The following is a 26,003-nucleotide window of genomic DNA, read 5'->3' on the forward strand; positions in this document are numbered from 1 at the left end:
CAGCAGAAGAGCTGGAAGTTTATCTTTTGCGGAATATGCCCTGTAGGTGTCCCACAAGCTAGTCGGAACTATAATTTTCTTAGAATTTTGTATGCAGTGGTACGTCTATTTGTCTGTGGTTCGTCCTTATACCAACTGTCATTGTAGCGATTTAGAGCAAATTTTTATTCTTCATTTAAAAATCGAAGGATAATGATATAAAGTTTTAAAAAATCACGTTTTGCTCAGAAAATTACTCTCTTCTAGCTGGTATAAAAAAATCCGAAATCCATGAAAAGCTGAACAACACAATTCAAATCTTAAATAAGGGTGGAACAATATATTTGTCATCCGAATACTCTCATAAATGCAAAATTGTTCTAGCTTTGTACATGATAAACCTAAAACTTGGATTTCAGTCGCTTTGCATTGTATATTCCCGCAAGTCCGCTGGGAAGGACGGTATCCCGGCCAAACTTCTAAAAGCGGGAAGCGAGCGGCTGCACTATGCGATCCGCTGGGAAGGACGGTATCCCGGCCGAGCTTCTAAAAGCGGGAAGCGAGCGGCTGCACTATGCGATCCACCAGATAATACTAAAAATCTGGGCGGACGAACAAATGCCGAACGACTGGTTGGAAGGCCTCATATGCCCTATCTCTAAGAAGGGCCATCGATTGGATTGTGGCAACTATCGAGGGATAACGTTGCTCAACTCCGCATATAAAGTGCTCTCCCGTATCCTGTTCTTCAGATTGAGACCGCTAACGGAATCCTTTGTTGGCGAATACCAGGCTGGTTTTCGACAAGGGCGTTCCACGACGGATCAAATTTTCACCCTGCGACAGATCCTCGATAAGTTCCGGGAGTACAACTTATCGACTCACCATCTATTTGTGGACTTCAGGGCGGCATACGACTCAGTGAAAAGAAATGAGCTGTGGCAGATCATGCTGGAACACGGTTTCCCTACGAAACTAATAAAGCTGAGTCGTATGACACTGGAGGGATCCAAATCGTGCGTGCGGATAGCTGGTGAGACATCAGCCGCGTTCGTAACGTTGGATGGACTGAAGCAGGGGGATGCGCTCTCCAACCTACTGTTTAACATCGCTCTTGAGGGTGCAGTACGAAGAGCAAACGTCGAAAGAAACGGTACGATCATCACGAAATCTCACATGCTTTTTGGTTTTGCGGATGACGTCGATATCATCGGTATCAACCGTAAGGCCGTGGAGGAGGCTTTCGTACCTTTTAAGAGAGAAGCAGCGAGATTGGGACTTGTCATTAACTCTGCCAAAACGAAGTACATGGTAGCTGGCAGAGAGCGTGGGAGTCCCCGTGGTGTTGGTGCTGAGGTGGAGATAGATGGGGAACGATTTGAAGTGGTTGACGAATTCGTTTATCTTGGTACGCTTGTGACATGTGACAACGATATGAGCCGTGAAGTGAAACGACGAGTTGCAGCTGCGAACAGGGCTTTCTACGGACTGCGTAACCAGCTAAGGTCCCGTAGTTTGCAAACTCGCACAAAACTAGCGCTGTATAGGACGCTGATACTCCCGGTGGCCCTTTACGGACATGAAGCATGGACGCTGAAGGAAGCTGATCGACGAGTGCTCGGAGTTTTTGAGCGTAAAGTTCTGCGATCGATACTTGGCGGTAAATTGGAAGGTGGAGTGTGGCGCAGACGCATGAATTACGAGTTGTACCAGGTATACAAACATGCTGATATAGTTAAGGTAATACAGCGGGGCAGGCTTCAGTGGGCTGGACACGTAGCCAGGATGCCTGACGAGAGAGCCGCCAAAACTATCTTCAGTAGAGAACCAGGAGGAGGCCGTCGACTCCGTGGTAGGCCTCGCACGCGGTGGTTGTGCGCGGTGGAAGAAGATGCACGATCTGCTGGTGTACGGGGAGACTGGTGAACGGCTGCCCAAGACAGAAGAAGCTGGACATCTCTGATTCGTTCGGCCCTAGACCGGTGAACGGTCCGTTAGCCAAAAAAAGAAAAAGAAAAGATCGCCCTTCCCGCATAATCAATAACCATAAACGGATGATAATCCCTATGGTTTAACGATACCCCATACAGTCGGGACTATATCCCGAACTAGTTGTTAGGCACATTTTATGGTTATTGATTATGCGGGTTTACTATGCGCCTTATTTTCATTTGCTCGACAGTAACGCCCTTTACTATACGCCGTGTTTACGTTATTTTATTGGATACGCCCTTTGCTTTTAATATTTATTTTGTTGACATCTTTTAGTGAATTTCTTTATTCCACTGTGTGCGGGCAAAACTGCCGAGGAATAATGAAACGTCATCGCCATTTAAGACGCAAGTAAAAAAGAGATGCCAGATAATTGTTTACGAACTTAGCACGTGCGGTGGTAGGTTGAAGCTGACAAATTTTACAATGCGCTTCGGGCAGCACGGCTGGTCAAAACTGGGTCAAACCCGAGCGAATAAAGAAGGGTTTTGACAGCAGTTAGTGCGCTTCCAGGTCAAAACGAGGTGAGCTGGTGGAATATAGAAATTCGCTATTTGATTTCGCCCATTCATCAAGACGAAGTCAAGTTTCGCCTTTTACTAACGTAAACAGCAAAAAGGGCGTATTCCTCATTCTATTGCGTTTTGATAAAAAGTAGACTCCGCCCTTAACAAAAATCGTACTTTTTTATAGTTAGAAAAGAGATACATTATTTTTTTCGAACAGTTACAGACATTTTTCAAAAACTTCTGGCATCTCTGCCCATAATCACAGATAGTGTTTACATTGTTTTTGGATATAAACCCGTTGTCTGTTATAAATTTTTTCTCTTATTCTTAAAATTTCAATCATATTAGTAATGTCCGAAACAGCTGCTGAAACAATTGATAAAGAACTTACATCAAATGTGGAAAATATATCGCTTGGACCCGAGCAAAAGCTTGAAAAACAGGAGACTAAGAAAAGTATATTTTTTTTTTTTTTTAATTAAAATCTTGTTCATTTAGTTCTCTTTTCTTGTATATTAGTCGACATCATTCTACATGCAACGGGAAGCGCACCGATTCTCAAACAAAAGAAATGGGCTGTTGACCAGGAAAAACCAATCAGTGCTATCATCAAGTTTATTCATAAATATTTAAAGCTGGAACCTGGTGAAAAACTGGTAAGTAAATAAAATATCAAAGCTGCCGAGGATTGAGTGTATGTTTTTGCAGTTTCTGTACATCAATCAGACGTTTGCCCCTTCCCCGGATCAGATTATCAAAAATTTATATGAATGTTACGGAGCTAATGGAAAACTTGTTTTGCACTACGCTAAAAGTCAAGCCTGGGGCTAGATCCAATCCATTTGTTCATGTAGAGCAAATATCCTTACCTTTTTCAAAATATATCGATCTAAGTCCTTAGATTTATGAGACATAAAACTTGTTTAAACATATAGTTGTTCTGCATCTTGACAGTTCAGTTTATTTCTCAAACGGCTACATTGTAACGCTATAACAAGTATTCTAATCACCACGAATCGATTTCAAATGATCCGCTGCTTCTTTCGCCACACGGTGGTATTTACCAATGGCAGGACGATAGTAATATGACTGGTAATCGTTCCGTTCTGCCATTTTTTCACGTACCTTTTCTTCCAAGGCTCGCATTTGCATTCGTTCACTTTCTTCGTACAGGTGATGAAGCATCTTTTCATAATCCTGCTGCGGATTGTCCAATATGTAACGTGCAATAAAACGTGTAATTGGGTGATTATGGTATTCCCAATGCTTCGGTACATAGCCTTCCGGTATTTCAGTCAGCTGGGCAGGGCCAATGAAAACGTTGGCATAGAAGACTACTGCGAGAACTGGAATCAAACCAACCATAATGTAATAATGAAACATATCTTTGAATTTATGCCACTGGAAACGACTAGGGGTGATAGTAAACGTGCGATGACCACCAGACATCATTCGAACCGGCACTAATGCTGCAAAGTATCAAATTTAGTTTTGTTATTGTTTCGACAGTATTGCATAACTTTTTTTTACAAAAACAATACGATTTTGCTGCTTTGGTAAGTTCAAGCAGAAACATTTCATTACAACAATTATTATACCTACCTTTTTTATTCACATTTAGAAGCACTAGACTCTGGAGCATATTAATATTCCGTCCCGAAAACTGCGAAGAACGCACGAGAGAACTCCAGATCGCCATTTTCAGTCCAAAATAAGAACGAAAAATAAGAATGAATGGGATCAGAGTTGCCAGATGTTTTTAAAACATGTCTATCAGTGATGCCAGGTGTTTTAGAGAAAAGTCTGCAACTGTTCGAAAAACCGAAAAAATCTGCTCGAAATATGAAAAAAAAAATCTATACGTGATTCGAAAAGATTTCGCTCGCGAAAGTCTGTAAAAATATGCACACATTTTGAGAAAATCTGTGAAAATATAAGAAGACGCTGACAAAAATCTGCAGAACCTGTGGAAAAATTGCAAATAGCTGCGAATCATTAAAAATCTGCGCACGGACTCTAAAAACCTGCGTTTTGCAGACAAATTTGCACATTTGGTACCCCTGATGTCAATAACTCCGGAGTACTTCGTGATAAGGGCGGATCAAACAAACTGTAAACAAATAGAGATTTTACCGAAAACGTATGAAGTGAGCTACTATCTACCTTCAAACTTCGAAAAAATAATGTATCTCTTTTCTAACCTTTAAAAAAGTACGATGTTTGTTAAGGGCGAAATCCTCTTTATATCAAAACGAAATGGAATGAGGAATACGCCCTTTTTGTTGTTTACGTTAGTAAAAGGCGAAACTTGACTTCGTCTTGATGACGAAAAATAACCTCACTTTTCTGACACTTCCCACGGGTTTGTTTACAAGGTTTTAGATTTTTTTTCCATTCACTGTTTAGTGATAGGAGTGAAAACGAATGATACGAGTACGAAAAATATGGGAAAACTCTCCACCTATGCGAATTCATTACTGTAATCTTTTTATTTTATTCTTGGAAACGCAATTTTTAACTAGACACCTCCGCATTTTTATTCGAGCCGATAATTTTACTATGTAAACAAACCCGCGACAATTGGGGGTTTTAGGGGTATGTATATTATATTTTCTTTTGATTAGAAATGTCAAAGAAATTCATATTCTACTGACTTTTTTTTAATTTAAACAGCAGAACTATTGAAATAAAATCGATTTCGAATTTCAACAACTGTAAGTGGTTTTAAGACAAACCCTGCCACCAAGAAATCATGACACAGGGATGCCAGGTCATATTTCAAATGTCTTCACACTCCATAAAAAATATCTCCACACATAAGAAATTGCCTCGTAAATCGTGATGCCGTTTTATATTGCTCGGCAGATTTGCCCGGGGCAATAGAATAAAGAAATTCGCTATAAGACAAGATGTTTATAGGCACTCTATATGTGCATATAGAGTTCTCCAAGCGAAAACACACAAACACTACGACACGGTCCGCTTTACACTGTATATTGAAATTTGTGAGAGTGTAAATCAAACTCGGTAGTTTTTTATGATCTCTTTCAGATGACAGTTCTCACAGGTGACAAAAAATTCTTACAGCTAATAAAAAATAAATCGTAAACATCGCACTAATACAAACGCACCTGGAGAACTCTATAGTCGCGCGGAGGAAAATCTATCGTTTCGGCAACACAGTTTTTGTGCCGTGTGTTGCCAAGAATTATACACGCCCACTCTAGAGTTCTCCAGGCATTATTTCGTATTAGTGCGATGTTTACGATTTATTTTTTGTTAGCTGTAAGAATTGTCACCTGTGTGAACTGTCATCTGAAAGAGAGCATAAAAAACTACCGAGTTTGATTCACACTCTCACAAATTTCAATATACAGTGTAAAGCGGGCCGTGTCGTAGTGTTTGTGTGTTTTCGATTGGAGAACTCTCTGGGCTACTAAGCGGCTGAGTTGAATTTTAATCATTTTTTTCAGTTGTTCGAAGATGTCAAAAAATGAGTAGAATTAAATTGATCATGGCGGCAAATTTACTCAAAATTGGGTAACTGGTGCTTGCGTGTTGTTTTTGTTTTTTTTTTTTGCGATCAAAAGCAAACAGCAAACCAAGCAAACCGTCTGAAAAAAAGCAGGAAATAGAAATGTTTGAAATTAGTTGTTATCGATAGGTAGTTCATAATTTGAAATAATTGACTGCAACTAATGCCAATTTTTCTTTTTCACCAGGACTCGTTGGTTGGATATACGGCGAATAAATTCAAAGATCTCCCGTGTCCCGGCGAACAAAGGTAAATTTCTGGAAATAAGCCTTTTTTAAAATAAAATTCAATTAAAATGCAAAATATAATAATATCGAGTCAATAATGATAATTTTTTCGAAATTCCCTCATTGAAGCTTAAAGTATTCATTTTTGAGTCGAAAATGAGTAACTTTTACGCATCGCGCATCAGGTATAATATGGATACTCAATTTTTATAACATTCGGTGTTACTCAAAAATGAGTACCACAACTTCTACTCAATTTTGAGTTCATACGGTTTTAGCGAAACTGATTAGGTTTTGACTCGGTTTTGGGTTATCCAGAGTGAGCGTGTACAGTTTTGTTTTTCACCATGCATAAGCGAATATTATTTTTTGAAATTCTTCACAAGGTACACAGTTTTGAAAGATTACACCGGTAATGTTTTGTTAAATTTGAGTGAACCAGTGTACAGGTTTAATGTTGGATTGAAATGTGTGAGTAAAACTTCGGAAAAACACATATTCTTCATTACGCTCAATTACAACACTTTTCATCCACTCCTAACATTATCACCTTGTTTATTTACATATGGCAATCCACGGGTGACGTTTTTTTGCTTGTACGTTTGTTATTGTTGCTGTTTTTCAAGCTGCAAAATCAAAACACGACCAAAACCGAAATCTTTTAATGTCGGCAATAATATCAAAAGTAATTTTATATTGTTGTATTTAGGATTGGCACTCGCGATACTAGAGCTACCGATCGGATAACATTTGTTTTTCACGCTTCTGGATCCGGATTGCTTCCAAGTTGAGACCGATCGAGCATACACAAAGCTGTCATAAGTTGAAAACATACTGAAATCAGCTCATCGCAACTGTCTCGTGGATTGCCTTATTGCTCGATTGGTACCCTCGTTTGACACTGATTTGATTCCTTTGGTTTCATCTTTGCGGGACTCTTATTATAAACATAGACTCTGCCTCTGAGTACTGCTAGTGAAGACATCCTTGTTTGTGATGACAAATGGAAGACGTTGAAAAATATTCGAAAATTCGACAATTTTCGGTAAATTTTCCAGCCTTCGGTCGGTTTTATGGAGCCATCTCGGGTTGGGAGACATGTGAAGACATTTTTTCTCGGAACCTGAAGACATTTGAAAAAATGACCTGGCATCCCTACCCTCGATGCAAAATATCTGTCAAAAGTTTTTTACTCTACTAATTTTTCGCGCATACACACACGCTCATACAAGTATCTGTCATTTTACTATTGTTGAATCGCAACATGATTCAAAACTTGTTTTTACTTCCAACGAGGTTGTTTGCATCTTTGGGAGCTCCGTCATCATTTCAATGTTATCGCAAAGGTACAACACCCATCCACTTCGTTGAGTCAAGTCAATTAAACTACGGATTGAAGTGAAAAAAAACTTGTGCTGTTTACTTACTTCCTGTAGTGCTAGTGTCTGAGATTGTTCTTTGATTTACTAATGAAGTGGTTTTTACAAAGAAGATATAGTTTTTCATTATTGTATCTAACAAAAAACATATTTTGATAAAAGTGCTCCATAGTCAAATAAAACTGCGTTTAACACGCAAATGCTTAAATTTGAGTTTTAGTGGCAATTGTGGGCGGAATATTCTATAGAGCACATAACTACATATCTTCGCTCGATACGAAACAATTTTTCGGATGACCTCCATCACTTACTAAAAGCAAATGAGTCGATGGAGAAAATTGATCACGCTGGGAAGATGGTGTTTAAATAAAGAAGATTAAAATGCAGTGAATTTGTAAAAATATTTCCTTTGTAGTTTAAAATTTGATTTGTGTCAGTGTTTTTTTCGGAGATTGAAAATTGTAGAACATTTGCAGTGAATCAGTGTTTAAATCGTTCAATGGTGATTACGACTAATATATTAATTATGAAAGTTTAAACGATTTGCGTAACAAAAAAAAGGTTATACAAATGCTACATTATTTGAGCTTGACGATAACAAATGATAACACGCCATACGGAAAGTAAAATATTGACGGTGCTTTTTCCAGTATTTGCTCGAAAATACTTTTATAAAGGTGATATTTCAGTATAGAGCCAATAAATTTCAATTAGTTTAATCGTCAAAATTGTGGAATACAAAGATACGAAACTATATTAGTCCAACAACGATTCTGAAGTTTCTGTTTCAATACCGAATTTCATTAAATTATAATGGAGACGATCGAACAAAAGGCCAATGCAAACTTGCCAGTTAAGTTTCCAGGTGAGTGTGTTAGGAATACAAACAAAAATAAAACAGATTATTCGTGCCACCTTAGCAGTATTGAAATGATTACACTGGTCAACACAAGAGCACTTCAGAAATTCAAACCGAAAAAAATGAAAGACTATTGCTATTCAACCATTCCTGTGAATTTTGGTGTCTCCAGCCACTAACTAAAACTAACTCGTAAACATAACGTTGAAGCGAGGACTCTCACGTAAGTTGACGCGTTTTGATAATGGCTAGGGGCACCAAAATTCATAGGAATGGTTGAATAGCTATAATTTTCATTTTTTTCGGTTTGAGCTTTTGGAATGCACTTTTTTATTTTGTCGACCAGTGTTATCTGTGTATATAAAAATATACCGGTATTTGTTATAGTATACAGACTATACTTAAAAGAAGAAGTTAAGTTAGAAGTGTTTTTATTTTAAAACCATTTTTTTTACGTTGACTAACGTCTATATCGAAGTTAGGCCCCTGAATTTAAAAATCTAGTAATTCAACCAGGGAAAACCAGAGAAAAGTGGTCAGGTTTTGAGCGCTTATTTTGCAGTCATCTATAATCAGGTTTTCGAGGTTTTGGCATCAATCGATCAGAAATTCTTTTACGGTTAAATTTATGTAACAAAAACAAACTATTGTTTGAGATACACTATTGAAAAATTGGTAATTAATATCGATTGTCTAAATCATACCGCGCAGCCAATCACTACCTCTCTTCCCAAGCACAGTCGACACTAACGGATACAATCGATCTGACTTTGTTGTTATTGTTGTTGTCACTTTCTGTTTCCGATGTTTATGCTGCTGCTAGCGGAAAAAACCTTGCAAATATGCATCTTTTTGTTGGTGTTAATTTTACGACAGCGGCCGGCGCCCCATCATTCTGATTCCAAAACCGCACCAGTGACATGCGGACGCTAGGTGATAGCAGCTGAAAGGAGGAAATACAAAATAGTACCGGTCATCTCGTGCCGGTTTCACCCGTAATGCTCGTGGCTTTAGTAGTAAATGGCTACTGCAAAACACTTAAATGGCTGGAATTCTGGACGAACTAACCAAAAAACAATATAATCGGCAACTGGCACCTCTTGGTGCCTCGAAATTTTAGTACAGAAGCGGCTAATTGAATTTTCTGTTTTACCAAATGCTGCTGCTAGCGGAAAAAACCTTGCAAAAATGCATGTTTGTGTTGGTGTTAATATTATGACAGCGGCCGGCGCAGCTTTCAAGAAACATTTGTCTCTACCATTCCATCATCTATGTAGCCCCTCCCTCTTTCTAATTATCTGACGAAGCCTTGGTATAAAACGTATCGTTCGAACATTTCACCCCATCAGTTTCATTATTAAACCGTACCGGGTACATACGGACGCTCGGTGTTAGCAGCTAAAAGGAGGAAAAACGAAATAGTACCAGTCATCTCGTGCCGGTTTGACCCGTGATGCTGGTGGCTACTGCAAAATACTAAAATGGCTGGAATTCTGGACGGAAACCAGTAAACAAGAAATCGGCAACTGGCACCTTTTGGTGCCTCGCAGTTTTATAATAGAAGAGGTTAGTTGAATTTTATGTTTTACAACTGCTGTTGCTAGCGGAAAAAAACCTTGCAAAAATGCATGTTTATGTTGATGTTAATTTCACGACAGCGCTAGGTGTTAGCAGCTGAAAGGAGGAAAGACAAAATAGTACCGGTCATCTCGTGCCGGTTTCACCCGTTATGCTGGTGGCTTCTAGTAATAAATGGCTACTGCAAAATACTAAAATGGCTGGAATTCTGGACGAGAATAATCGGAAACTGGTACCTTTTGGAGCCTCGAAATTTTGTTACAGAAGTTTTGTAAAAGAAGCGTTGCAATTCCCTCTACTATTTGCTTCAATGGAATATTTTTTTTTTTTCAAGAATACGGTAGTCAACGTCATGCGGTCGTGTCTTGAATACCACCCTCCTACTTTTTTTCGTGATAGCTGGTAGCCACAAGATAACAGGGTGCGCTTTTGATAAGCAAATTGTCGTGAGTTCGAATTTTGTTAGAGGCAGACCATTTTTAATTATGAAAGGACTTCACAGGGTGGGTTTATTCTCAGGCTCCTCATCACCACCACCACCACCCACCCGTTTTGTCGAGTCCGTTTGCTTCTTCTCATGGTGAGGTAGAGAACATTACTTATGGGCTTCTTGAAACAACATCGCTGTCGCATCGCTAGAACCGCGCGATACGCACATCCTTCTCTCGGTTTTCATAAAGAAATAACTGGCGTGAACATTTATATATCTCTGGGGTTTGAGCTGTGGGTAGAGGGACGCGCGCTTCGTTGCTTTCCAGCAATTGAATAGTATTAAATCCGCGATATATTCCTTTCCTTCCTTTCTTTGATCTACGTTCTTGGACCCGGCAAGCGTCGGTACTTAACAGCATGCAGAGAGAGGGATCATTAGAGATACATTGATAGCTTCTTAATCCCAAGCAAATAATTGATAAATTCGATGGGCAATTCCGGTCGACCCTAGTCAGTAACGGAGTGGCAACCGGTGTTGAACAAGTTCAAGCAAAACCTTTTTTTCTCTTCGAGAAATTAAAACTATTTTTTTATTTACATTTATGCTGCTGTTTGAAATTAGTCCTTTGAATTATGTGATTTTCCTACAATTTTAAAGTACCAAGCTGCCGCTATTCGCATAATCGTCCTATGTAAAAGTTGCGAGTCCTGTGTAAATTTTGCGAAAATGGGTCCATTTTGGCATGTTTTTCAAGAATAGCCATTAAAAAAGTGAGGTTTGATTCCCACAACCTCGATTTTAATGGATACTCTTGTAGAGCATGCCAAAATGGACCCATTTCCGCAAAAAACAAGAAAACATAGGACTTTTACATATCCTATAGGACTGTTATGCGAATAGCGGCAGCAAGAGCATTTACCGTTACTGTAGAATGGTGATAAAACTGTCTCACAAAAATAGAAACTTTACTTTCTTCACGAGCTAGACCGATTGAGCAATGATTTATTGATTGTTATTTATAACATAACAAATAATTAAACTAATAAAATACCAAAAGGGTAGAGCAACCAAAAGCTGAATTGTGTCAGATAATAACATGATTTTTGATATAGTCAAGACTAAAACACTTGCGGCGATAGCTGCGCTCTAGTAAACGCTGTTTGGGAAATCAGGAAAGTTAGCGTGTTTGAAGTGAGAAATGCGGAAGACTCATTAAAATTCATCAACCTATAGCGTTGAATGAAGATCGAGATCTACGCCCCAAAATAGGGTAAGAGTTTTCTGGTGGGTGCAAAGACGCCAGTAAGTTAGTTCATATCGCTGTATCTCATGCCTGTAGATGAGCAAGAGAAAAGAAAAGTGCACGCCGGTGTATCGAACGTTGAAATTTTAAAACAACACTAGGTTTATTACTCCTTACGATACAAAGTGTATGTGGTCTCGACTGTTTATTTAATTTTACAGTCCAATTCTTCTTTGTGGCGCAATGCACCACATTTGTGTAGAGTGATTAAACCATGCTTGTCATAAAGAACCTTCCGGTTGGTCTCGATGTTAGATGCTTGTCAAACAAGCCTGTTGTCGTCGTATGTTTGAATCTCGATAGGGAGGGACCAGTAAGAGTCAGTGCTAGCATATGTTATCTACGAAATGTCTCTTTTAAAAATACACAATCTTCCCCTGAACATCGGTATGAATTTTTGAAAACTATGATGACTTAAAAAATCCAGTTTAATACAATTATTATTTGTAGAAGATTTGCTCTATTATTTCGAGTAAATGTTTTTTTTTGTTTTACGAGCATAGTTTTCTGATAATTGGTTTCGTTTGGGAGATAATTTTCTGGGAATTGATTCATTTTAGTCAAGGGTTTTCTGAATTAGGGTTTTGTTACCCGGGGAAAAGGCTTGGGCTATTTATTTTCTGGAGATAATTTTCGAGGATTTTTCTATGTAATCAAAACTAAGTTTAAACGAATAATTTCTGACTTTGTATTGATAACCAAAGGAAAAAAAACAAGAGTTTTAGCTGTGTGATCTGGTCTTTTTCACAGCTTTCAGATTGTTGAAAAAAGTGGTTTTTATTTTTTTTTAGTTGAGACCGTTACGTAACTGTGTTGTTTGCTCAAAATTGCAAATTTGGAGGGGGGCAGGTTGTCCAGCGTTACGTAATTTTAGGGGGGGAGTCATCGAACGTTACTTATCGTTACATAGGGGAGAGGGGGTCTGAAATCTAGGTTTTCGCGTTACGTAATTTGTGTACGACGCCTTACGACTATTCTTCTCTACAACAGGCAATGTTCGATCAGATTTCATGTTTGAAGCAATTCAAATTAAACGGGACACCAGGGCAGCGAAAACCTGGAAAAACCTGGTAAACCAGGAAATGTCAGGGATTTAATTTTCGATAAGAGAAATCAGGGAACATCAGGGAAAACTGAAAAATAATCAGGAAAGTTTTTTTAACCGATACGCGTTTCTCTTTCTACGGCTTTTTAGCGCAAAAACTGATTTTTTTAAGCATAGAAGGCTAATTCAGGACCGTTACCGTTTCGGTTTCATATCTGATCTACGTTGCACTTTCATGTGCCGAATGCTGGAACATATCAGGGAAATTGATGTTATATTTCAATAAATATCAGGGAAAATCGAGGAATTTGATTTTGACCCGAATGAATTTTTTCATCACTCTACTGTACGTATTTAGAGCAGGCAGATCGTGTTGGAAGCTTTGGCAAAGCTCAACCTAGATCTGGCCAACGTTGGGACCAAAAATACATTCAGCAGAAATGAAGAGGAGTCGATCATCGACGTGACGTACTCACGCCAAGAAATGATCACGGACTGGACGAGGGAAATTTTTTTCTAATTCTAGTCACACCTTCTATTCCCGTTCATCTTCGCATTCCCGCGAAACTACATACATTGCCCGCTTTACTAAACTTAAAAGTTATTTAGCTTGCATTGAAAATAGATACTCCTAGGAATGTTTTCATAAAAATTCAATTATTATTTGAATCGAAAAAGTAGAACCAAAGTTGTCATAATTTCAAGCGCATTGCAATTTACCAAAGTTCTTAGTGTGCTGAAATTTTAATCTAGACCTTGTGCTTGTTCTTCAAAATGCTCCTGTGGCTTGTACGATAACTGGAACTCCATTCTAGGGTAAAAAACTGACAAAAGTAAAATTCGCAGTAAAGTATGTTCATCTTTCGGATCAATTTACGTACGCTATCAGCAATTCACAGTTTTTCTAAATATTTCTATTGTCGCTTCTCTACAAAATTTAGCGAATTAACGATTAGCGTTTCGAAGGCCAAAACTTTAGCGACGCTAACAATTCGCTAACCAGCTCAGAAATTAGCAAAATCGCTAAATCGCTAACTGAATTTTAGCGTCGCTAATTAGCGAATTAGCGGAATGGTGCCCACCACTGAAACAAAACATAAAAATATAATTAAAAATTAAGTATATGTATAATAAATATTTCCCGCGCCGAGTGCCTTATAATGATAAAAACATTTTTAGTAACTTAACGGTTTGTTCGATCGGCTTAAAGTCTTCGGCAAGTTGTAAATAATAAATTAGTTTTTTGACAAATTTTATTTATTATATTTTTCCAAGTTCAGTTATTTTTGGTCAGCCTTTAATGTGTAGTTTTTATATAAGTCATATTCATATTTTTATGAGTTTTCTTAGATATTTAATTTATAGTTTTATTTGTATTTTTTTTCTTTCACGGTACCAGTCAGCTCCAGGCCGACAGGCCGAAGTGTCCTTTGCTGTTCGAAGAAGTCGTCTCCATTAAATTCGGTCCATGGCTGCAGTTCGCCAGCCATGTCGTCTGCGGAGGCCCTTCCACTTGATCGAGCCACCTTGCTCGCTGCGCGCCCCGTCGCCTTGTTCCAGTCGGCTCGTTATCAAGAACAATTTTCACCGGGTTGTCATCCGACATCCTAACGACATGCCCAGCCCACCGTAGTCATCCGATTTTCGCCGTTTGTACGATGAGTGGTTCTCCCAGCAGCTGATGAAACTCGTGGTTCATCCGCCTCCGCCATGATCCATCTTCCATCTGCACTCCACCACAGATGGTACGCAGCACCTTCCGTTCGAAAACCCCAAGGGCGCGTTGGTTCTCCACGAGCATTGTCCAGGTTCCGTGGCCGTAGAGGACTACCGGTCTGATCAGTGTTTTGTAGATGGTTAAATTCGTGCGGCGGCGGATTTTATTCGACCGGAGCGTCCTCCGGAGTCCAAAGTAGGCACGATTTCCAGCCATAAGGCGTCGACGAATTTCTCTGCTGGTGTCGTTGTCAGCAGTCACCAGTGAGCCCAGATACACGAACTCGCCTACCACCTCGATTTCATCACCGCTAATATAAATTCGTAGCGGGAGGTTTTGTACTGTCTTCTCTGAAACTTCTTCCTCTCATGTACCGTAAAACGGGGCGAATAGAAACAGGGGGGCGAATAGAAACAAAACTTCCGAACTTGAAAAATGCGATTTTAAGTCTTCGATTACATTTAAAAACCATGCAAGAAATATTTTCTTGGATAGTTCAATAGTAAACAAGTCCTGCAAACCCATTTTTGGGTTAGCAGCACTACTGTCGGTTTGCTTAAAAAAAAATGCAAAATGGGGGCTCAAATTCTGAACGTTTCCGAGTACCAAAAAACATTGTCTGTGGAAGCCATTCTGCTTCATTAGAACTTGTTCGTGTGATATACTGGGTCGGTAGTTAAGCATTTCAAGTTTTTACGGTGAATTAAAGGATTGCCTTAAGGTATTCATCACCACGTTACCTATGTTTCATGGAAAACTCGCGGTTCTCAGATTAACGGGGCGAATGGAAACAACGCCGTAGCGGCTTTTCTTTTGTACCAAAACATGTGGATTTGAGAAATGCTATAATGTTTCACATGTAAAATGATGTCTGGAACATGTTTTGTGCATTTTCAGCCCATCATGGTCAGGGCTTACCAACAAAAAAGTCTAAAAACGTATTTGCTCCGCCTGTTGCTGTTGAGATTTTACGCAAGAAAACTGTTTCCTTGTCAAGCGGTTACGAAATATAGATATCGGATGATAAATAAATCGGATGTTACCTTTAGACTTCAATCCAGTAGACAACTATGCTAGTTTCCAAAAACGTGTTGAAAGTCTGATCTATCTGCTGCATGATGCTCGACATGGACTGACCCGAGAGATATGAATCAAGGTTTCAGTTCCGCGAAGACAAAATGTTCCCGGATGTCGTGTCCTAGATGAAACACCGGAAGATGCCAGACCGGTGGAAATGCTTGACCCAACCCCAAGTTCTTCTGTTCCTAATAAGAACTCTAATAGAACATATTCATCCATAAGATAACAAACATGAAGTAATAGACCGAACATTTCCACTAGTATTTTGATATTTTATATCGTTTCCTTGCCTCTCATATCAATAAATATGATGCAATTGCTCTGTTTTCTTCAAATTGAAACTAGAATTTTCTCTCAGAACAAGGAAAACGTATTTTATTGGCGAGTGTTTCTATCCCCCCATTGCGGGGTGAATAGAAACATGCAACATTTTTTTCAATAAAACAATGAATTACAAGACCCATGTTTTAAAACTTTTATATTCATTCTATACATTATAGTATTTTTTGTACACTGTAAGATATATCGCAGACTGTTTCTATTCGCCCCGTTTTACGGTACTTGGTCAATGTCACGGTGTATATTTTTTAGATAATTGATTTTAAAATATTTTTCAACCTTTATTTCTCAAAAAAAAAAACATCAGAATGTAGGTATATTTTTTCAGAAAGACAAAATTATTATTACAACTGTGCAGAAGATGTTACACCAATCAAACAAACCGTTTTGACTCTAAAAATAATAATAATCATCAATACCTATTCTGCGTAGCGTTTTCACATAGCTTCTCAAAAACTAGTCGTGACTCGTGATTAAAAAAATACCAATAGCTCAAAATGGCAACTTTTGCTTATAGAACCGTCTATGCAAAGTTTCAGCCAAATTAAAAATTGCTCTAAATATAAATCACAGGAAATGCTCTTCACCGGTTTTTATAGTGATGCCATAATTGAAAAATAACCTCAAATTTTGCTCTGAAGAACAGTAACAGATGACACATCGCCACTGTAAACGGCTTTATGTGCTCAAGTATATTGTATGACAATGACGGATGGATTTCTAGGACGCATCCATATAGAGTCTAGCCTGCTGTTAGGATAATGGTTTCAAATGTATCTATTACTTTCACCATAGCTGTTTTATTGTAAACTGAAATATTTTCCCTGCTTATGAGAAGGTTGATTTAAAAATCAGTAATCGTTTTAGCGACATTGTTAAATAGAATTGTGTCGGCAATTTGTTTACCGAATTCAAGCAAACGCATGCCAATATATTTTCGACTCGCTATGTTCTGGTAATTAAATTTCTTGTTCGTCTCGCGTCCTACGACAGAATGTAATTACAGTGCCTCCACAGTTATGGGTCAGCTACAATTATGGGTCACTTTCACGCAAATACGTCTATTCTCACGAAACTGAACAATTTTCATTAGCAGTGGTGTTTTTTGTAACTCACTTGTAATCTCATTCATACGATTAAAATGATTTAAAGTTGAAAATGTCACGAAAAACTATAATTCTGCTCGGTGCAGTAAGTGAAGTGACCCATAATTGTAGTAATGTTACATCTTGCGGTACACAATTGTGGGTCAGTTTTGGCTATTTTTATTACTTTTACATGATTATGCGACAAGACTGAATAAAGTAACTTATTATAAAGTTTTTATAACAATAAAATAACTTGCGTTATGTATTTTGATGATTTTATAGACTAAATGATTTTGAATGTCAAAAGTGACCCATAATAGTGTCTTTGGCTAGTAAATGTTATTTTTCTTCCCAACCGATTCACACGCATCAACTGCAGTGAAACTAACTGTCGATCGAAAGTACACATCAGAACACAGAGATAGATAGTAAAACATTCGTAGTTGATGATTTTTTCGATTTTATATCCATTTTTGAACATTCAGACAACACGTTGACTGACCCATAATTGTAGAGGGACTGTAGCTGCGATATAAAAATACCACTAATCGATGTGTAATGTGATACCAGAAAAGAAAGAGCGCAGGTTTCTACGTGTTTGTTCTGACGTCAATTTTCTGAATTGAATTTAGGAATAGGAATCATATTTTCATATCTATCGGCGAAACAGAATCGACCTGAATGCTGTTTTAATATCCATTATTTTGTATAAGCAATGATTTACCCATTTTTCTAAAAAAGTTTGGTGTTTTAGAACCACTTAACCAACTCAACGACAACTTTAACGGAGTGATTGGTTATGATCTTATTATTTAAAATTGTGAAAAACTTCAAAATGAAGAATGCTTCATATTTGTGCTGTACTGGAAGTAGCTTGTCAAAAAATGTGTAGAATCGTATTAAATTTAATACGTTCTATCAAGAGCTACGGTTACCACACCATTAAATTACTAATCCGCTATCGTCAGGCTGGACAAAAAGTTACGAATGTTGTTAATAAAAATGCAATAGCTCAAGTCAGACGTGGAAAGTGATTATCTAACTTGAACATAATTTACCATTCCTTGCCTCGTTGTTTCTTTAGGTAGGTACCGAGTTCGGTTTTATGCTTATATTGGCCTCTCATTGCGCGCACCTCTTAGAGGCTCTCTTTATATCTGGAAAACTGCAATAAAGTTTTTCTCTTTCATCGAGTGCGCCACAAATGGAAGTGTTAAATTATATATAAAAATTATCGCCTTCAATGCCGCCAGCAAAGCAAGAGTGAGAGTGAGTACATGTCGATTTTCTGTAGGTCGTTTCTAACAAAGCAGGAAAAACAGCACAGCAAAAAAGTAATTTCTAAGGGTAAACATGGTATGATAACTGAACCGTGAGTGTTTGCGTGCAACGCATCATCGGTACCTACTTCATCTGGCAGATGATGCCAATCTTTCGGTCGGCCGGACGGAATGTTGGAGAATAATTTGAAGAAGTAATCGATTATGAAACAGGTGCATCTAACGGAACATAACAGAAATCTAACTTCACCGACAAGTCAGCTGTTGCTGGAAGGTGCGCACCGAGTATGTTAAACGTTTTTTTTCTTGCAGTTACCATGAGAATTTTTTTACAATTATGGAATTAGAGGAAAATTAATTCTCTTTTTCATGTATAATGTTTATGATTGAAAACAATGTGTTCAATTATACTGATGAAACGAATAATAGCTATTCACTACAAAATAAACACAGTGGAGTGGATACAGAATTTATACAAAAAAAAAACCATCGTTAATTTTGCATTCCGAGTGAAGGGAAACCGAAATCCAGGCAATACCGCGTAAATTCCGGAATCCGCGTAAAAAAAACATAGTAAATTCCGGAATCCGCGTAAAAAAACCGCGTAAATTCCGGAATATGCGTAAAAAAAGCCGCGTAAAAAAACTCGCGTAAAAAGCGACCTTAGTGTACCTTACTGTTACAGAGATTGTAGAAAATTATTCTAGAGCATTCAGAATGTCATTCAGGATAAATATAAAAAATTAGAAATATAAGAAATTCATCTCAGGGATAAAGAATAATAAAACTTGTTTTTACTTTATTTTATTTTATTTTAGGAGCTCCAATGAATCCCCCTTTAACAGACACTGGTGAGGATCCACATCCCAGCCTGTCCGATTGGCACGATTACGAACCAAACCTCGAATTTGACGACACAGAACTTTCGCAAACGGCTCCTGAGCCCGCGGGTACAGTGATTTTTGATGAAGATAATTTTTCCGGTGAGTTGCTTTTTGGACGCAGGTAAACCACAGATATCGTTAAACTGCAGTAGAATGGAGAATTTGAAGCAAAGCAATGGGAGAAGCAACTCGTAAACTGTGGTTTGACATGGGTTGCCAAAAACTAGCATGTTCACATTATAATTTACCACCAAACAACTGCAGCTAGAACGACTGCATTTTTAAATAACTTCTTGAAAACAAATAGTTTTATGTTTTACGACTGTTGTTGACTGCCTCCTTGCATGTTATAGCTAAACGAAGGTAAATGATATTTTAGTATACGTAGGAATTTAATACCTCGTTATTTTGAGATTTCCCTCGATTCATGTAATCTAAAATGCTTTTATTGATACAGTTCAAAATCGATTATACGGAGCAAATGGTTCGATTATACGGAGTCATATTTTTTCTCATGAATTTTGGATTTTATTTACATTTGTGACGTTTTTTTTTGGTCGATTTTATTTAGAAATACGAAATTGATGCATTTTGTGCTATAGGCTGCGTAGTTCACGTAGTTCAGGTGACTGTGACACGATTGATTCATCTTATTATGATCATTCCTAGAACGATAGTCCGCGTCAATTTGACACCTCGCTTTTAGTGACATTGCCCTTTTTTCGAACAGTGCGAATTTGTTCTCTTTTTGAAAAAACTGAATTCTGGTATTTGTTATGTATCGATGTGTTACCACCGTAATGATTACTCATTATTAAATTAAAATAAACTTGCATTTTAAATGATTTGAATTCATGTATCAATTTAGTGCCAGAATAAGATCATCTTTCTAGGGTTATTTTTTTTATTTCTAAGCGGGCCGCGAAGCTCTTTGTAAATTTGATAGGCAATTGAAAATTCTTCCTAGATATCTCTGTGAGAGCGGATTTTCAACTCTTCTGCGTATTAGGACCAAGACGTGAAACAAATTAGACTTGCAGGACGATATGAGACTGATGAACGCAGCCTCGTATTGCAAAACTTGTATCAAAAATATTTTTGAGGGGCCGCGATGCTCTTTGTGCTTCGTGAGGGAGGCCGCGGAGCTCTTTGTGTTTGACAAAAGGAGCCGCGGAGCCGAAAAGGTTGTGAACCACTGGTCTGGTTGAATGACACTACCTATTTTCAAGCGTTTTTCCTAATCAATAATGGCGAAAAACTATGCTGCAATGAATAAAACCTTTACAAAAGTGTAACTCTTGCTGTGTAGCCACTTAGTCAGTGACAAGTACAAGCGAATGTTAAATGTCAATGTTTTTATCGTCTGTCAGAGCTGATAAGGTACCTATGGAGTATAGGGAACTCTATAACACCAATTCCAAGTAATCAGTTTATGGTTCGCTATCGGCTAGCGTACAGCGTAATGCCGCCCATGAATCCTAAAATTCATGAAGAACTTAAGCACAACTAATCATTTTGTTTTTGTATATAAATCATTCATCCTTATAGCTGAATTCGAAGAAGTGTCAGCAGACGAAATTATCAAAACTACACTCGACCCGGACAACTACGAAGAACAACTTAAAATGATTGAGGTAAGTCTTCCGCTGTGCCAATGGATTAGCTGCGTATCTGTTACTAATATCAACATTTATAATGTTATTTTAGCCCGACGAAAATGCCATTCGCAAAGAGTTCAAACGAAGAAAATTCATAGAATTTATTGGGACAGACAAACATGGTCAACCAATTATTGCGATCTATGCATGCAGTTTGCCAGAACGAAAAGATCTGAACACGAATATTTTCATTGAGTGAGTCATCATTGTGATAATATTTTAACGTCGCATATGCTTCTGTTATCAGCACAGTGATAGCTGTTATACCTGTATTATTAGTTTGACTTGCATAAAATCGAGCACACCTTGGTACATCCGATAATTTTCAAAATGATTATTAACTAAAAACTATGACACGAGACGATAATATGATAATACTATTTTATGAGTTCAACCGATTATTAAGCCGATTTATAATTGATTAGATTATAATATTAAGTTGAGGACCCATCATTGAATTGAGTTCACAGTATGTCTTAGACTGAACTGAAAATGAATTTCACTATTCAAAGTTGTACACACAAAACAAGTTATTTTACTTGAAACACGTATTTTTCAGTGTTGTTGATCATAGAAAAAAAATACTGTACCTTAAAATGTAATGTTTTTTTCAATCACCTACCTTCAACTCGCTCTAGCAGTATCTCCTAATTTTTGTCTGACGATGTAGTACAATAGTCATTCGCTGGTTCAAAACTTGGTTTGTCGAAGATCATCTAGCTTTTAATTAGTCGAACTCGAATTTGAGATGCTTATTCGCAGAGAAATTTTCTTCGATACAAACCTGACAATATTCCAATTTCAATTGTAATTGAGCAATGTTTACATTCGCTTGGATTGGTTTGATGCCAGTGACACAAACCAATCTGGGATCTTGACCCCAATAGGTTCTGTTTTCCACTAGAAAACAATAAGTCAGTTGATTACATTGCTTTTCGTAGATCGAAGAACGCATGGGGAAAACATCAAGATGAGTACAATAAATTTAAAAACGCTGAGAGCACAAAGTTTGAACTACCTCTCCCTCTTTTTTTGATGATGCGTGTTTCGCAAGAAAATCAAATTTCTCTGAAAAGGTAAACATACCGTTTCGTTAGGATCAGAGCATTAATTCTGTCAGCAGAGTTGGTAATTAAGTAGTGGTTTCTTACTTCGATTGCGTTTCCGTAGGTCTCTCCTGTGTCCAGTAACGTCATTTGCGTAATCAATTGGTGTTTCGATTTAAACCAAGTTCGATTCGAGACGTGAAGAGATGTAGCCCCATTGACGAGAGCTTCCCACGTGCGTCATGTCTTGTAAATCGATACCTTAGTGCATTATGTTAAGTTGCGTCTGAGAATGAAAAACTTCAATATTCAGCAGCCAGTAGAAACGGCGTGATAAATTTATCAGACCGTAAATTATTATTTCTTCTGTTTTTTTTTAGTGAAACTTGAACAGCCGATTTTAGTAAGTTAAAAATTCGGGAACAATGTTCAATTATTTTTCAAAGAGTGTTTTCCTGTTTTTCTAACATCGCATTGTGATTCCTTCGTGCTTTTAGAACGTTGTAGAACGTTTTACAAGAAGTTTCTGATACATTTATAATGTAAAAAAATATCAAACCTAAAATATCTCTGAAAAACTTTCGGCTATGTTGAAATTTTTGCGACGCTTTTGATATTTCATGGAAATGGATCATGAAACTTTCGGTTTGATCAAATTTCCGTGTATCAAACATATTCTCAGGTTAATATAGACAACAGATGATCACCGTGCGGCTGCGCTTAGTCAGAAGTCGCTTGTATACTTGGTTTTCGCTCTCCCACCGCGCAAAACACGATTTTACCCTCTGAGCTAAAGCGAAACAAGCAGACGCAAATCTGCCACCGTATCGTTAAGATCTCAATCGTATTAGTAACCACCAACATGTCATTTTAGCCAAATATACACGGTGATTCAGGGTACCTGTTTTTTGTGTGTAGTTTAAGGTTGTTGAGATTAATTTTCTGGGTAATGATCAATGTTTTTAATTCTGGTGTGTGAAACGTCCAGAAACATGTGAACGAGCTTAATTACTAAAATGTGTTTCTATTTCCGTTTAATCGTAACAGTTTTATCATCAAGTCGATGGAAGAGTTTGTACAAAACGATTACATTATCGCGTACTTTCATCAGGGCATGAAAGATAACAGCAAACCGTCCCTACAGTTTCTGTGGAATTCTTACAAGGAGTTGGATCGAAGTTTTAAAAAGAATTTAAAAAAGTTATACGTGGTAAGTTAGTCTTACAAAGTTAGTAGCAAATTTAATTCAACGAACTGATTTTAGGTGCATCCAACAACATTTATCAAAATGGTATGGTTTTTCTTTAAACCTGTTATCAGTGAAAAATTCAAGAGTAAGTTAATTTACACATCCAGTCTCGACGAGCTGAAACAGTCATTAGGTTTACATGCGCTCAAAGTACCGGATCCCGTTAGAGAGTAAGTTACTCAACGCGAAAAGTATCTCCATTCGGATAGTAAGCATTTCCATTTCTATCTTTACCCGATTAGATTCGATGAGAAAATCAACAATACTACTCGGTATGCACTACGAAGCAGCAAATCTAGTCTGAAGAGCAGTCGCTCAATGGAACATATCCCGAAGACGAGCCAGTTTGGAGTTTCGCTTAAGTTTATCATCGAGAACAGCGCCTGCCTGAACTGCATTCCACCGATCATGCGCAAATGTGTCGATCATCTGTCACTTTCAGATGGTAAGAAAATGAGCCAACATTTGTTCATCTAGCCGAAAAGTAACATGCTGCATTATGTATTCTAGTAATTGACACCGAAGGCATTTTCCGAAGGTCGGGTAACTACACCCGAATAAAGGAATTGCGAGAAAAGGTCAACCAAGGCGAAGAGGTGAATCTTTCCAACGAGGACACTCATGTGGTAGCAGCATTGTTGAAAACATTTCTTCGTGAACTGGAAGAGCCTTTATTAACATACGAGCTGTACGAAGACATTGCTCAGTTTGCCGAATGGACCACCGAGGAACAGCGGTCACGTAATGTTAAACAAATTCTTCGTGAAAAGTTGCCAGAGGAAAACTACGAACTGTTCAAGTACATTGTCGAGTTTTTGGGTAAGATTATGGAGCGAAAAGATTTCAACAAAATGACATCCTCAAATTTGGCGATTGTGTTCGGTCCCAACCTGGTTTGGCCAAAGCAAGCGCAGATGTCACTGGACGAGATTGGGCCGATCAACGCATTCATCGACTTCGTACTTCAGAATCAGGACGATATTTACTTTGTCGATATCAACAAAAAGGATGGAGGCTATGATTAACAGCGGCTGATTTAAGTTTAGTTGTGTTTAAAGTTATTTTTACTCCGACGTCTTACTTTTGTTATGCATTTGTGCTGATCCGTTTGATTTGATGTGCGAGATGTTGAATGTGAGCACAAAATGTTATTTTCCGTTTAGAACCCAGGTTGAATTGAATGTGTACCACTTGTGTTATTACCACTAAACATTCTTTAATTATATACTAATGATAAGTATGAAGAATTTTAGCACGTGAATGTAAATATAAGCGCGATCGAGAATTTTAAACCAGAAACACTAATAAGTTTAAGATGTTGAACCGATTAATAGTCATTATTACAAGTGAACATATGAAAAAAAATCGGTAATTTTATGAAAGAAAAACATGCGCTACGTTGTTTGAAACACGAGTTCTGATCAAAACCAAAGATGGGATTTCAATATTCCGACAAACCACACAATCGCAGCGAAAATCCGTCAACTGAAATAAATCTCAGGCATTTCCAATTTCTCTGTTTGAAAACTTTAGAATCTAAAAGGTGTGCCAAACGGAGCGTATAGGAATTGGAACACGAATAGAGTAATCCCGATTGATACTTATACACAATTTAATGATTAGGTTACATATTAACATCAATCAGTGATGCTCTGTTCGTCTGGGGAAAATATCAATTTTTCGTTTTAGATTAACTTTTGAAATTGAGCTAATAACCCTTGAGAAATTGATAAAATAGAACCTAAACAATAAGGAAAAAGCTTACCCACTCCGGATAGCTATACGCACCTACATTTTATCGAAATAAAGTCCATAGTGCGCAGGGATATATATCGCCCCTTCAGTAAGTTGTAAGTTGACAACTACATAACTTATCAACGGAAATCAACAGTCGAACATCAGAAGTACTGAAATTGGTAAGAGTGGAACATTGAAAATAATTCATACACGAATTGGATAGCTGGTTAGCACGAATTTAAGTTTGTGACAGGTTTAGGATGACGTTGTAATGTACGAAAAATTGAAAACGCTGTTCCGAGGTAGTGATTCATGTACAGAGTTTATAGGTGAATAAATCATTGAAACACAAACAATTATGCAGCTTAAACACAATTGTTCCGATGGTTGCCACGTTTATTATATTGGGTTATATTGTCATTGTTTAATTTTAGACCGAATTAGAAAATGGGGAGTTATTTTCCGAACAAGTAGGGCCCTATTATAGAAGACGAGTCGACTCAGCTCGACCATGCATTTCAAATAAGATGAGTTGCTCGTCGCAGCTTCTTGAACATGGCCCATTTATTGTGTAATTAATACAAACATTTACAAACTAATCAAGTTTTGTTTTTTTAGTGATTGATTTCTAAGGGTTGTCCGACTTTTCCTAGAAAACCATTCCCCAGAAAATAAAGTGTCGAAGGATTTTCCCCAGAATGAACCAGTCTCCAGCATACCAAATCCCAGAATATACTAGTTACCAGAATTCTAAACCCCTGAAAGCACTAGTTGCCAAAAAAACCGTTTCCCAGAATGCACTAATGCCCAGAAAACTATTCTCCAGCATCACCGTAACCAGATAAAAACATTATTATTCAGTTATTATATTGTTAACATTCTAAATTATTTGACATTTTTAATTAACACTTGCGTACCTGACCCCTCCAGAGCCGAAAATATGAAAGTCTTTTACCTGCCGAACCGAATTTGATCAAACCTTTTTCAAAGGATCACAAATTTATCATAGTTTTTGGGACGGTAGGGGATATTTGTTCCGGATTTATCGAGGGGAACGGTGGGATAAGTACCCTTCCAGAGACACAG

The 26,003-nt window shown here is 37.8% G+C and overlaps 3 protein-coding genes across 4 annotated transcripts; 2 read left to right on the top strand and 1 right to left on the bottom strand.

Moving 5' to 3' along the window:
- Positions 1-2,730: 2,730 nt before the first annotated feature.
- LOC129722257 (autophagy protein 12-like) lies at positions 2,731-3,431 on the top strand. Its single transcript, XM_055675568.1, has 3 exons — positions 2,731-2,936; positions 3,000-3,136; positions 3,189-3,431. Exons 1-3 carry the CDS (start codon positions 2,831-2,833, stop codon positions 3,309-3,311), a joined length of 366 nt encoding a protein of 121 aa, XP_055531543.1. The 5' UTR covers positions 2,731-2,830; the 3' UTR covers positions 3,312-3,431.
- LOC129722256 (NADH dehydrogenase [ubiquinone] 1 beta subcomplex subunit 5, mitochondrial) lies at positions 3,416-4,242 on the bottom strand. Its single transcript, XM_055675567.1, has 2 exons — positions 4,083-4,242; positions 3,416-3,949 (listed from the first exon to the last, which is right to left on the bottom strand). The coding sequence occupies exons 1-2, from the start codon at positions 4,177-4,179 to the stop codon at positions 3,483-3,485; spliced, it is 564 nt and encodes a 187-aa protein (XP_055531542.1). The 5' UTR covers positions 4,180-4,242; the 3' UTR covers positions 3,416-3,482.
- A 3,239-nt stretch (positions 4,243-7,481) lies between these two features.
- On the top strand, positions 7,482-25,273 carry LOC129723657 (rho GTPase-activating protein 68F). 2 transcript variants are annotated; one of them, XM_055677994.1, is made up of 9 exons: positions 7,570-7,588; positions 8,037-8,486; positions 19,162-19,326; positions 20,776-20,861; positions 20,935-21,080; positions 22,979-23,141; positions 23,196-23,350; positions 23,423-23,625; positions 23,691-25,273. In XM_055677994.1, exons 2-9 carry the CDS (start codon positions 8,435-8,437, stop codon positions 24,203-24,205), a joined length of 1,485 nt encoding a protein of 494 aa, XP_055533969.1. In that variant the 5' UTR covers positions 7,570-7,588; positions 8,037-8,434; the 3' UTR covers positions 24,206-25,273. The 2 variants fall into 2 exon arrangements, with proteins under 2 accessions (XP_055533968.1, XP_055533969.1); XM_055677993.1 differs by having other exon boundaries at positions 7,482-8,486.
- The last annotated feature ends 730 nt before the right edge of the window (positions 25,274-26,003 follow it).

The sequence above is a fragment of the Wyeomyia smithii genome, chromosome 2 (genome assembly GCF_029784165.1).
Source record: "Wyeomyia smithii strain HCP4-BCI-WySm-NY-G18 chromosome 2, ASM2978416v1, whole genome shotgun sequence".
NCBI lineage: Eukaryota > Metazoa > Arthropoda > Insecta > Diptera > Culicidae > Wyeomyia > Wyeomyia smithii.

Bases quoted from the DNA above. Each gene is read 5' to 3' on its own strand.
- LOC129722257 (XM_055675568.1), top strand. From the start codon at position 2,831: ATGTCCGAAACAGCTGCTGAAACAATTGATAAAGAACTTACATCAAAT. The intron at 2,937-2,999 runs GTATATTTTTTT...CTTGTATATTAG, and splicing joins AAAACAGGAGACTAAGAAAA to TCGACATCATTCTACATGCA. The intron at 3,137-3,188 runs GTAAGTAAATAA...ATGTTTTTGCAG, and splicing joins TGGAACCTGGTGAAAAACTG to TTTCTGTACATCAATCAGAC.
- LOC129722256 (XM_055675567.1), bottom strand. From the start codon at position 4,179: ATGGCGATCTGGAGTTCTCTCGTGCGTTCTTCGCAGTTTTCGGGACGG. The intron at 3,950-4,082 runs GTAGGTATAATA...GATACTTTGCAG, and splicing joins TCTAAATGTGAATAAAAAAG to CATTAGTGCCGGTTCGAATG.
- LOC129723657 (XM_055677993.1), top strand. From the start codon at position 8,435: ATGGAGACGATCGAACAAAAGGCCAATGCAAACTTGCCAGTTAAGTTT. The intron at 8,487-19,161 runs GTGAGTGTGTTA...ATTTTATTTTAG, and splicing joins CTTGCCAGTTAAGTTTCCAG to GAGCTCCAATGAATCCCCCT. The intron at 23,626-23,690 runs GTAAGAAAATGA...TATGTATTCTAG, and splicing joins TCATCTGTCACTTTCAGATG to TAATTGACACCGAAGGCATT.